Source organism: Ambystoma mexicanum, chromosome 1p (assembly GCF_040938575.1).
Source record: "Ambystoma mexicanum isolate Mex_15411 chromosome 1p, UKY_AmexF1_1, whole genome shotgun sequence".
NCBI classification, from domain to species: Eukaryota; Metazoa; Chordata; class Amphibia; order Caudata; family Ambystomatidae; genus Ambystoma; species Ambystoma mexicanum.
In genome coordinates, this window is record NC_090921.1 from 984,752,420 (window position 1) to 984,765,253 (window position 12,834).

General features: G+C 54.5%; 1 protein-coding gene across 2 annotated transcripts in view; it reads left to right on the top strand.

Annotated features, from left to right (window-relative positions):
* USB1 (U6 snRNA biogenesis phosphodiesterase 1) overlaps positions 1-12,834 on the top strand; it is a 304,701-nt gene that overhangs the window by 153,085 nt on the left and 138,782 nt on the right. For both annotated transcript variants that reach the window (XM_069654466.1, XM_069654474.1), the window contains exon 5: positions 6,369-6,474. In XM_069654466.1, the coding sequence (XP_069510567.1) occupies positions 6,369-6,474 (106 nt within the window). The remainder of the gene's footprint in view (positions 1-6,368; positions 6,475-12,834) is intronic.

Below are 12,834 nucleotides of genomic sequence, written 5' to 3' on the forward strand. Positions count from 1 at the left end.
CACCCCATCCAGCACCCCCAGACACGGGCATGGGAACCGGTCACAGTCTCATAGACTTGTGATATTCCTCTGTATTCTGTGCTAATGTTCTCTTCTGTCCCTATTCCGTATGATTGCCAAAGACATTGGCTAGTCTCATCCTCTGTCTTTACCACTTGGGGTGTGCTTCGAATCACTCTTCTGTCTTTTTCCTGTATATCTATTCCTAATATAAGACTTGGAGTGGTGTTATTCTTGCCTTGTGTTCCTTTTCTTAGAGCATCCCAGTGTGTGATTTTTTTATGTCCCTAGACATTTGTGCTGCTCTCCCTCTTTGTCATTAATTTGTACACCACCTCTTATTTTGCAATATCATCTGGTGGCGAGGGATGTGCTCCTCGTTCCTGCCTACCCTAGTTGCTGCTAGTAATGATCTGACTGGCCGTAGCTGGTGAACAGTACCCTGGAAGACGACGGCTCAAAGATTCAGTGGTATACAGTGTTGCTTTGAATACTGTCACAGGTTTCCATTTGAAGTAATATCTTTTTCAATTTCCCTCCCTGTCCACCATTGTGCCGTTTTATTGTCTGATTTGTTTCTTATCTCAGTATAAATCTACGTTCCTTTCTCTCATTCTGACTTCTTTTCTCGTTCTTCCTCCATTTTCTTTCATCATTCTCTGCCCACTTCACCCTCTGTCTTCGTCCTCTGCCTCTTCCCTCCTTTGCCCTCTCTGCCTCTCCCTCCCTTTTTCCCTCTCTGCCTCTCCCTCCCCCTTGGCCCTCTCTTCCTCTCCTTCCCCCTTGGCCCTCTCTTCCTCTCCTTCCCCCTTGGCCCTCTATGCCTCTCCTTCCCCCTTGGCCCTCTATGCCTCTCCTTCCCCCTTGGCCCTCTCTGACTCTCCCTCCCCTTGGCCCTCTCTGCCTCTCCCTCCCCCTCGGCCCTCTCTGCCTCTCCCTCCCCCTCGGCCCTCTCTGCCTCTCCCTCCCCCTCGGCCCTCTCTGCCTCTCCCTCCCCCTCGGCCCTCTCTGCCTCTCCCTCCCCCTCGGCCCTCTCTGCCTCTCCCTCCCCCTTGGCCCTCTCTGCCTCTCCCTCCCCCTTGGCCCTCTCTGCCTCTCCCTCCCCCTTGGCCCTCTCTGCCTCTCCCTCCCCCTTGGCCCTCTCTGCCTCTTCCTCCCCCTTGGCCCTCTCTGCCTCTTCCTCCCCCTTGGCCCTCTCTGCCTCTCCCTCCCCCCTGGCCCTCCTTGCCTCTCCCTCCCCCCTGGCCCTCCTTGCCTCTCCCTCCCCCTGGCCTTCCTTGCCTCTCCCTCCCCCTGGCCTTCCTTGCCTCTCCCGCCCCTCTGGCCCTCCTTGCCTCTCCCTCCCCCCTGGCCCTCCTTGCCTCTCCCTCCCCTCTGGCCCTCCTTGCCTCTCCCTCCCCCCCTCTGGCCCTCCTTGCCTCTCCCTCCCCCTCCCCCCTGGGCCTCCTTGCCTCTCCCTCCCCCCTGGGCCTCCTTGCCTCTCCCTCCCCCCTGGGCCTCCTTGCCTCTCCCTCCCCCCCGGCCCTCCTTGCCTCTCCCTCCCCCCCTGGCCCTCCTTGCCTCTCCCTCCCCCCCTGGCCCTCCTTGCCTCTCCCTCCCCCCCTGGCCCTCCTTGCCTCTCCCTCCCCCCCTGGCCCTCCTTGCCTCTCCCTCCCCCCCTGGCCCTCCTTGCCTCTCCCTCCCCCCCTGGCCCTCCTTGCCTCTCCCTCCCCCCCTGGCCCTCCTTGCCTCTCCCTCCCCCCCTGGCCCTCCTTGCCTCTCCCTCCCCCCCTGGCCCTCCTTGCCTCTCCCTCGCCCCTGGCTCTCCTTGCCTCTCCCTCCCCCCTTGGCCCTCCTTGCCTCTCCCTCTCCCTGACCCTCCTTGCCTCTCCCTGGCCCTCCTTGCCTCTCCCTCCCCCCTGGCCCTCCCCCTTGGCCCTCCTTGCCTCTCCCTCCCCCCTGGCCCTCCCCCTTGGCCCTCCTTGCCTCTCCCTCCCCCCTGGCCCTCCCCCTTGGCCCTCCTTGCCTCTCCCTCCCCCCTGGCCCTCCCCCTTGGCCCTCACTGCCTCTCCCTCCCCCCTGGCCCTCACTGCCTCTCCCTCCCCCTTGGCCCTCCTTGCCTCTCCCTCCCCCCTGACCCTCCTTGCCTCTCCCTGGCCCTCCTTGCCTCTCCCTCCCCCCTGGCCCTCCCCCTTGGGCCCCTTGCCTCTCCCTCCCCCCTGGCCCTCCCCCTTGGGCCCCTTGCCTCTCCCTCCCCCCTGGCCCTCCCCCTTGGCCCTCCTTGCCTCTCCCTCCCCCCTGGCCCTCCCCCTTGGCCCTCCTTGCCTCTCCCTCCCCCCTGGCCCTCCCCCTCGGCCCTCTCTGCCTCTCCCTCCCTTTTTCCCTCTCTGCCTCTCCCTCCCCCTTGGCCCTCTCTTCCTCTCCTTCCCCCTTGGCCCTCTCTTCCTCTCCTTCCCCCTTGGCCCTCTATGCCTCTCCTTCCCCCTTGGCCCTCTATGCCTCTCCTTCCCCCTTGGCCCTCTCTGACTCTCCCTCCCCTTGGCCCTCTCTGCCTCTCCCTCCCCCTTGGCCCTCTCTGCCTCTCCCTCCCCCTTGGCCCTCTCTGCCTCTCCCTCCCCCTCGGCCCTCTCTGCCTCTCCCTCCCCCTCGGCCCTCTCTGCCTCTCCCTCCCCCTCGGCCCTCTCTGCCTCTCCCTCCCCCTCGGCCCTCTCTGCCTCTCCCTCCCCCTCGGCCCTCTCTGCCTCTCCCTCCCCCTCGGCCCTCTCTGCCTCTCCCTCCCCCTTGGCCCTCTCTGCCTCTCCCTCCCCCTTGGCCCTCTCTGCCTCTCCCTCCCCCTTGGCCCTCTCTGCCTCTCCCTCCCCCTTGGCCCTCTCTGCCTCTCCCTCCCCCTTGGCCCTCTCTGCCTCTCCCTCCCCCTTGGCCCTCTCTGCCTCTTCCTCCCCCTTGGCCCTCTCTGCCTCTTCCTCCCCCTTGGCCCTCTCTGCCTCTCCCTCCCCCCTGGCCCTCCTTGCCTCTCCCTCCCCCCTGGCCCTCCTTGCCTCTCCCTCCCCCTGGCCTTCCTTGCCTCTCCCTCCCCCTGGCCTTCCTTGCCTCTCCCGCCCCTCTGGCCCTCCTTGCCTCTCCCTCCCCCCTGGCCCTCCTTGCCTCTCCCTCCCCTCTGGCCCTCCTTGCCTCTCCCTCCCCCCCTCTGGCCCTCCTTGCCTCTCCCTCCCCCCTGGGCCTCCTTGCCTCTCCCTCCCCCCTGGGCCTCCTTGCCTCTCCCTCCCCCCTGGGCCTCCTTGCCTCTCCCTCCCCCCTGGGCCTCCTTGCCTCTCCCTCCCCCCCGGCCCTCCTTGCCTCTCCCTCCCCCCCTGGCCCTCCTTGCCTCTCCCTCCCCCCCTGGCCCTCCTTGCCTCTCCCTCCCCCCCTGGCCCTCCTTGCCTCTCCCTCCCCCCCTGGCCCTCCTTGCCTCTCCCTCCCCCCCTGGCCCTCCTTGCCTCTCCCTCCCCCCCTGGCCCTCCTTGCCTCTCCCTCCCCCCCTGGCCCTCCTTGCCTCTCCCTCCCCCCCTGGCCCTCCTTGCCTCTCCCTCGCCCCTGGCTCTCCTTGCCTCTCCCTCCCCCCTTGGCCCTCCTTGCCTCTCCCTCTCCCTGACCCTCCTTGCCTCTCCCTGGCCCTCCTTGCCTCTCCCTCCCCCCTGGCCCTCCCCCTTGGCCCTCCTTGCCTCTCCCTCCCCCCTGGCCCTCCCCCTTGGCCCTCCTTGCCTCTCCCTCCCCCCTGGCCCTCCCCCTTGGCCCTCCTTGCCTCTCCCTCCCCCCTGGCCCTCCCCCTTGGCCCTCACTGCCTCTCCCTCCCCCCTGGCCCTCACTGCCTCTCCCTCCCCCTTGGCCCTCCTTGCCTCTCCCTCCCCCCTGACCCTCCTTGCCTCTCCCTGGCCCTCCTTGCCTCTCCCTCCCCCCTGGCCCTCCCCCTTGGGCCCCTTGCCTCTCCCTCCCCCCTGGCCCTCCCCCTTGGGCCCCTTGCCTCTCCCTCCCCCCTGGCCCTCCCCCTTGGCCCTCCTTGCCTCTCCCTCCCCCCTGGCCCTCCCCCTTGGCCCTCCTTGCCTCTCCCTCCCCCCTGGCCCTCCCCCTTGGCCCTCCTTGCCTCTCCCCCCTGGCCCTCCCCCTTGGCCCGCACTGCCTCTCCCTCCCCCTTGGCCCGCACTGCCTCTCCCTCCCCCTTGGCCCTCACTGCCTCTCCCTCCCCCTTGGCCCTCACTGCCTCTCCCTCCCCCTTGGCCCTCACTGCCTCTCCCTCCCCCTTGGCCCTCACTGCCTCTCCCTCCCCCCTGGCCCTCTTTGCCTCTCCCTCCCCCCTGGCCCTCTTTGCCTCTCCCTCCCCCCTGGCCCTCTTTGCCTCTCCCTCCCCCCTGGCCCTCTTTGCCTCTCCCTCCCCCCTGGCCCTCCTTGCCTCTCCCTGGCCCACCTTGCCTCTCCCTCCCCCCTGGCCCTCCCCCTTGGCCCTCCTTGTCTCTCCCTCCCCCCTGGCCCTCCCCCTTGGCCCTCACTGCCTCTCCCTCCCCCTTGGCCCTCACTGCCTCTCCCTCCCCCTTGGCCCTCTTTGCCTCTCCCCCTTGGCCCTCTTTGCCTCTCCCTCCCCCTTGGCCCTCTTTGCCTCCCCGCCTCCTTGACCTCTTCTGCCTCTCCCTCCTCCTGGCCCTCTTCTGCCTCTCCCTTGGCCCTCTTTGCCTCCCCCGCCTCCTTGACCTCTTCTGCCTCTCCCTCCTTCTGGCCCTCTCTGCCTCTCCCTCCCCCTTGGCCCTCTTTGTCTCTCCCTCCCCCTTGGCCCTCTTTGCCTCTCCCTCCCCCTTTGCCCTCTCTGCCTCTGCTTCTCCCACCTCGTTGACCTCTTCTGCCTCTCCCTCCTCCTGGCCCTCTCTGCCTCTCCCTCCCCCATGGCCTGCTCTGCCTCTCCCTCCCCTTGGCCCGCTGTGTCTCTCCCTTAGCCACTGTGCCTTCCTCCCCTTTGACCCATTCTGCCTCTGCCTCCCCCATTGCCCTCTGTCGCTTCCTACCACTGGCTCCTTCTGTCTCTCCTTTCAGCCCCTGACCCCTTCCCTCCCTCCTTTCTGCCCCCACTCCCCTTGTCTCTCCTTTCTACCCCATCCCCTTGTCTCTCCTTTCTCCCCCTCTCCTTTCTGCCCCTAGACCTCTCGGTCTCTCCTTTCTGCCCCTGGCCCTCTCACTCTCTCCTTTCTTCCTCCGCCCCCTCGCTCTCTCCTTTCTGCCCCTGACCCGTTCCATCCCTCCTTTCTGCCCTCATTGCTCTTGTCTCTCCTTTCTGCCCCCACACCCCCTTGTCTCTCTTTTCTTCCCCCAGCCCTGTTGGTCCCTCCGTTCTGCCCCCGCTCTCCTCGACCCCTCCTTTCTGCCCCTGCTCTCCTCTGCCCCTCTTTCTGCCCACGGCCCCCTCGGCCTCTCCCTTCTGCCCCCGGCCCCGTCGGTCTCTCCCTTCTGCCCCCGGCCCCGTCGGTCTCTCCCTTCTGCCCCCGGCCCCGTCGGTCTCTCCCTTCTGCCCCCGGCCCCGTCGGTCTCTCCCTTCTGCCCCCGGCCCCGTCGGTCTCTCCCTTCTGCCCCCGGCCCCGTCGGTCTCTCCCTTCTGCCCCCGGCCCCGTCGGTCTCTCCCTTCTGCCCCCGGCCCCGTCGGTCTCTCCCTTCTGCCCCCAGCCCCGTCGGTCTCTCCTTTCTGCCCCCAGCCCCGTCGGTCTCTCCTTTCTGCCCCCATTCCCCGTCGGTGTTTCCTTTCTGCCCCCATTCCCCGTCGGTGTTTCCTTTCTGCCCCCGGCCCCGTCGGTCTCTCCCTTCTGCCCCCAGCCCCCTCGGTCTCTCCTTTCTGCCCCTGGCCCCCTCGGTCTCTCTTTTCTGCCCCCGGCCTCCTCTGGCTCTCTTTTCTGCCCCCGGCCCCCTTGGTCTCTCCTTTGTGCTCCCAGACCATGGCCCTCTCCGTCTCTCCTTTCTGTCCCCGGCCCATTTGGTCTCTCCTTTCTGTCTCCGGCCCCCTCATTCTCTCCATTCTTTCCCCACCCCTCTTGGTCTCTCCTTTCTGTCCCCGGCCCCCTCGGTCTCTCCTTTCTGTCCCCGGCCCCCTCGGTCTCTCCTTTCTGTCCCCGGCCCCCTCGGTCTCTCCTTTCTGTCCCCGGCCCCCTCATTCTCTCCATTCTTTCCCCACCCCTCTAGGTCTCTCCTTTCTGTCCCCGGCCCACTTGATCTCTCCTTTCTGCCCCGGGACGTTGGCCCTTTCGGTTACTCCTTTCTGCCCCGGCCTCGGCCCACTCCGTCTCTCCTTTCTGTCCCTGGATCTCAGTCCGCTCGGTCTCTGCCTGTCTCTTACCTGCCACCCTTTCTTTTTACTGTTTGTTTTTCTACCTGCTCAGGACCTTCCTTGGGTTAGAAGTCTCGTCCGGCCACCCCGAGCTGCAAGATCTGGTTTGGGAGGTTGACGGAGTCCTACAGGAATTTGATCTTGAAGTCTTCTATGAGGTATGTTTGCATTTGAATTTATTTTGTTCATTGTGTGAGTCCAGGAAGCAGGGGTGAGAGACGTACACCTTCAGGCTACCTTCAATAGAGGTCTGTAGTCTATATTAACCCTTCAGCACCTCTGAGCACCTTTGATAATACTATCCAGCCCCCAAAAACTAACTGTCCACTCACCACAAAAATATCAAGCCACAAAGGAAACAAGAGTGTTGTGGGTTGTTGGAGGAAAGCATACCCTGATACCAGTGAATATGTGTTCAGTAAACTGAGAAAGGGCTGTGTTTTGGTATCAGTAACTTTCTCCATTGTGAGAGTGGAAGGCAGTGCCCCCATGACAATGATACTCTACCCTGGAATCTGTAAGTTTGTGTACTAAGGTTTGGAGACTGAATTACACTGCTAATTGCTTTCGAGCATCTTCTGTGAACTTTTTGTAATTCTATTCCGGATAGACTCATTTGTAGACAGTATATTCAGTGATTGTACCCTGTAGCTATTGATTGTGTGCATTGTACTAGGGAAGCTGTATCTTGAAACAACCATGTGTACAGTGTACTGAATAAACTGTACCCAAACCAGTGAGTATGTGGAGTGTACTGGGGAAGGCTGTGTTCTGATATTAGTGTATATGTTTAGTGTTCAGTTTATTCTTTGTTTTGATTGGCATTGCTTAAATGAAGTAAATGCAAAATAAATACTGGCATGAGGTGGTGTTCTGATATCCTTGAGTATGTTCGTGTGCACTCTGGTGTGCGCAGTGTGCCAAGAAATCTTTGTCACAATGACGTTGACTCTGTGAAGTGACCACTTTCATACTATTTAGTGTGTCAGAAAGGCATGTGACTTTATGTAAGCAAATGTGTCAAGTGAGCATAGCAGGCAACAATTTCCTCTGGTGCCAATATGTGTGATATTTATTTAATACCGTGTGATACGTTACTTGCTTGATAACAGATAACTTTGTGTATTCGGAGTACTGTTGGTAATTTTTCGCTAAAAAGCAAACATGTGCAGAAAACAGTAGGTTTTGTCCTTTACTCGGCCAGACGTGACTCTCTGTAAAATACATTATGTGCTCTCATGCCAATGATTGTGTTCAGTGTGCTTGAGGAGCCGGAGCCCTGCTACCAGCGAATGTGTGCGTGTCCATGTAGTGTGCTAGGAGTGAATGCTTTTTAGACCCATTTACAGAATGAATTCCCTCTTAGTGCTCCAACAACACAGACTCTGGAATAGCATTGCTTCATCTCTCTTCTGAAAGTGATAGGGATTGGTTCTAGATCGGAAAAGAATTGACATTGAAACTCCAAACTCCATCTGAGGTGAAATGGAAATTTAAGTGTGTAAGGTTATCTGGGAATAATTGTAGCACTGGCTACATTGAACGTTATCTTCTCCACTTCTAGTCTGTGAGGGGTTTACTGCATGTGGGATGTGGCCCTCGTGCTACAAAAGCTCCTGGACTTATTATCTCACTTATTTTGAACCTCATGTAAATCTGACACTTGTGTTCTGTATTGTCCTAAACGTATTCATAGCATCATCATGCAGCATGCAGACTGGTGCACTAGACAACCCTAACGGACCCAGCCACAAAGGCAACTGCTTTGAAGTTGGGGGAGGGATCCTAATCTATGCAACTAAGAACTTGCCACCCCTTTACCATAGTCTCAATGTGGGCTGGCATTAGGAGATGATTGTTCAGCTAATCCAGCATATTTGTAATCTTTTCATCTGTGGTCGAAACTAATAGTAGTAGCTAAGACCTCTGCTTCATACTGCTTTCATATAACAAATAGTGTAACCTCTGCTTCTGCATCGTGGGAAGATTCATATTTAAAAACACTGAAAACATATTTTCCCCCACTAGTTGTTTCTAAGGAGTTGCCTTTCAGACTGAGAGAGGGTCTGCTTCTTCATTACCTCAAGTGCCCAGACTCGCTTGGCCCTTGGCAGTCGTCTGCCTGGTCAAGGCCCGCTTCAGCAAGAAACGTGTGCCTTGTGAGCTGGTCCCTCCGGGCCAGACTGCCCAGCTTTCTCAGGCACCTCGGCCACCTTCCTTGCAAGGTGGGAGCCACTGCAGTCCCTGGCTTAGGTTTCTGGATGGCAGTAAAAAAAAAAAAATGTGTGAAATTGTTTGGTCTAGGAATGGAGCAACCAGACCACATAGGCCGTGTAACCATTTTAATCTCAGTCCTCGGGATAGCATGCCAAGGCGTCTCAGCCTGCTCTCCCTTGGACTGAGATTACAACGTTTACAAGGCCTACGGGGCCCGGTTGCTCCATTCCTATATCAAACAATTTCCCAACAGTGTAGTGGCAGGTACTTTATCTCCCTCACTAACTTAGATCTTGACACCTATCTGGAGAGTGACTATGGCAGTGAAGAGTGACTCTTTAGTGTAACCCTGTTCCATGAATTGTATCACAAGGATGAAACGGTGGCCCAACTACCCTTGCTCTATTGTCTTAAATAACTGTTGTCCTTTGTTAATGAGATCATGACTCCCATGGCTGACATCTTGATGGGGCACCACACCTCTTTGGTAACCAGTTTTTTGACCCTCCAACCCCAGCATCTGAATGACCACGCTAAAGTCTTACTATTGTCTATATGATCATATATGGCAAGACCCCCACACCCTAGCTCTTGGGTACAGTCGAAGTTCCTGAGCCTGCATCCACCCCACTACCTTGTGTCTGTTCATTCCGAGTCACCTTGCTTGGTATCTCCATCTTCAGTTTTGGGGATCTAGTTGAAAGATTATATTGGCTACCGCTGTTTAGGATTATCCTCTTTTTTTGTGTGCCATGCCCCTTCTGGTTTACTTCGGATGTTATCCATTGATTTGCGTCTACTGCAATCCTCTTTGAAGCCAACACTTTAGAATCATCAAGGCAATGATGCGTATTCGGAAGTCAAGCATCCAAGATGTGCTACAACCTAATTAGGTCAAACAAATCCTAAATTAGTGTCCATCAGTTGCCTTTGAATCCATCTAATCAAACTTGTCCTCCTTTTTCTCCCATTATCTGTTCTCTGAGGGTGGTATTGCCATATTCATCCTCTGCTCCCGGACTATGACCTTTTACTAAACTACAGACTTTGTATAATTAAGGTGAGGGCAATTTATTTCATTAGATACTTTTTTTATATTCTGCTTTGTGTTGCACATCCCCTTTTCAAATGTCTCAGCTGGTTTAGCATGAGACCAACAGTGGGTAATGGATCATTATGTTTGTGGTCACAGAGGCATGTACAGCAGCTGCACAGGTTAGGAGTTAGTGTAGGGTAGTTGTACTGCCTTCTTTGGCATTTTTCCCCAAACATCTTACTATTTTGTGTAGAGGTTATGAATACAAGACCACATTTTAGTCAACACCCCACTTTCTTCAGAGAAGTTTCTGCTCCTCGTTTCATTTGGAATAACCCCTTTCAGGGTTGCCGCATCACTCTGATACCAAAGTCTGCTGCTGCATCAAAACCTGGTGAGTTGTGGCTATTGGTGGTGGGGGGAGAGGGGATTTAATGCTGGCTTGTATGAGAAGGGTTTGGGCGTGTGGGAGATTGCAGGGTATGCATTCCCCATACCATGACAGCAAGGTAGGCTAAACGAGAAGGGATTCTGGACCCTGCCCTGACGAATTCCTGAGAAACACATTGCTCTGCCTCGATGGGCAAAAGCATAGCTGCTGAGCATGACACAGCGAGATTTGAGGCATCACTCGGCTTGCTAACCAACATACTAAGGAAAGTGAAATGGGTGACTGTGGTCCTCAAATTTCAAGCAGCCCTTCCTCTGAACCTAAGGTTCTTGCCTTCCATACCCCTTAGCAGGTAGCTCATTGTAATGTCTGAGTGTCCTCACCACCTCTTTTCCTCCTCTGCAACTCGCATATGCTTGTTTTTGTTCCTCATGGGATACAGTATATCTATTGGAGACATAGGTGGGATTGGGAGCTAAAGAAATAGGACCTGTCTGCTAATAGCTACGGTTAGGAGTGGTTGCAGGTTGTTTCGCCTTGTTAGTCATACTCCTCCCTTCCCATTGACCAACTTACTCATCTCTAGGATCTCCTACTACCCTACACTACACCCCCGGGCCCCAGCCTCGCACTACAGGCCTAGCCATTAGCACATTAACAGTAACCACGCAATGAATATCCTCTCCTCATTAGCTCTATCACTCTCTCCCACTTCAGCAGCTAGCCAGACCCAAAGGGATGTAGTCTATCAGACCTTGGGCTCTTCCCTATGGATAACATACTTCCAGGTTTCTCCACCAAACCCATTGAATGCAAATTAGCATTCAGGAACCAAGCGCTTCCAACCTGCACCCATCAACGCCACTGTCCCACTAATTAACCCCACACCCTTTTTATTTTCTCTTACAGCGCCACACACAACAGTGGCAGAAGGGCACTAAACAACACCACTAATTTGAAAAAAGTTACCTAATTTGTCGATCATTTGACTTGCATTAGAAGAACTGTATTCTTCAAGTAAAGATTTAAAGGCTTATCAGATTGTGTCATCCTGGAATGTTAAAGATTTGAACAGCCCGATCAAAAGGAAAAAGGCCCAAGCTTATCTGAATTCACTGGGATGTAATGTAGCCCTTCCACAAAGAGGTCACCTTGAAGAAGCACCCAAACTAAGGCGTGGGTGGATTGGACATCTCTTTTTCTTATGGTACAAGGGCAAGAGACACAGCTATTCCAGTTCACAAAAATCTTCCAATCAGAATTATACTGAGCAGGAGGGATGAAGAGAGACGAATGACCTTGATCCCATTGATAATCCAGGAACCAATTATTATAATTATGAACATAAACGGGCCAGGTGGGGAGGATTCTGTTTAGCGTTTTACATTTTCTACCCTAAAAACATATTTTTGAATTGTGCATTGTTGATTAAAAACGTGGAATTCACCCATCGCTTGTGGTTTAACAGCCAGCCAAATACCCAAGTATTTTGCCTTTTACCAGGTTAGATTTGTATCCCATATTCTTTTTAATCATTTCTGTTTTATCTCGGTTGACAGTATCCAGATAGGTTTCTGAACTTGTGGGCTACACCATGAATCATTCATGTTGTGTCTTTTGGATTGCTACAATAAATCTTCAGCATTTAGGAACAATCCAGAATCCAAATATGTGACACTGGTAGAAAAGGTGTGGTTTTGGCTTTTGCTTTATCTGCCGGTGGGTCCATATGTAATGCAAAAAGGAATATAATGTCTGGTCCTCACTTTGTATTGCTTTTCTCTGTCGGGTCCCCACTAATGCAGAATCTAGCTTTTGGTGAGATATAAATAAACTATATTGTTTCACTGTGAGTCTCTTGACCTGTGATGTACTTCCTGGAACCATATTTAAAGCCAGTCAAACTTAGAGATGGTTTAGCTGTAGAAGTGTTAGGTCTGGAGTTGATCTGACCGCCTTCTCATTTCAGATAAGAACAATTGTAAATTGTAGAGTTAGGGTCTTTTTATGTGTTTTGTTAAATAATGAAGTAGAGTTTTTGAGTGACTCTGTATTTTGTGTGTACAGATATACATGGTTTAGTAGAAATCTTTGTGAAGCATCTAGAGAGTCTTTGGATTGAGCTATTTCCAGAACAGTTCTCTGCATTATTCTATATGAGTTTTTGGTGCATATATTTGGAATATTAACGATGATGGGTTAAAATGTGGAATCCACATATATTTTGTCAGATTACTTTTGTAGATTTCAACTTGGAGTATGTGTAAGCAGAAGACCATATACACTGTTACTTGCTGACATATTATGATATATTGGCTGAAAGCCTTATTAGAATTGTTGAGGTTAGTGGATTCTTGTTAAATAGAGTATCAAGATACATAGGAAACATGAAAAGTAAATTGCTAATACCTTTTGACTTGCATGACGGATTTGGCTGATATTTTGCAAACAAAACTTTTGTAACACCACGTCCTCCTCCCCTGAGCCACCCCCGGCTGCAATCCCCTCCAAAACCCGACTGGAACATTGGGGAAAGATAAGAGAGAAAAAAAAAAATTATCAAGAAAGCAAAAAAAGTTGTTTTTGGCCTAGTCCCATTCATTTCCCCTTAGAGATAAAGTTCAAAGCAAAAAACGCTGGCCGGCATTGGACCAGGTATGAAACGACGTGGGCACAAATCATTGACTCGATTTCTGGGAGTGGGTCGGAGGTCATTCAATTCAGTAGTTAAAAGTATTTGACGGAGAAGGGGGTGCCCCCTTCTCCAAAAATTATAGCTATATCTCCCATGGTGCTTTGCAGCAGAGAGGCTTTACAGAAATGAAAAAGCAGCCATGTTTTTTGTTCAGTCCGTGAGCTATTTGTGAATATTTT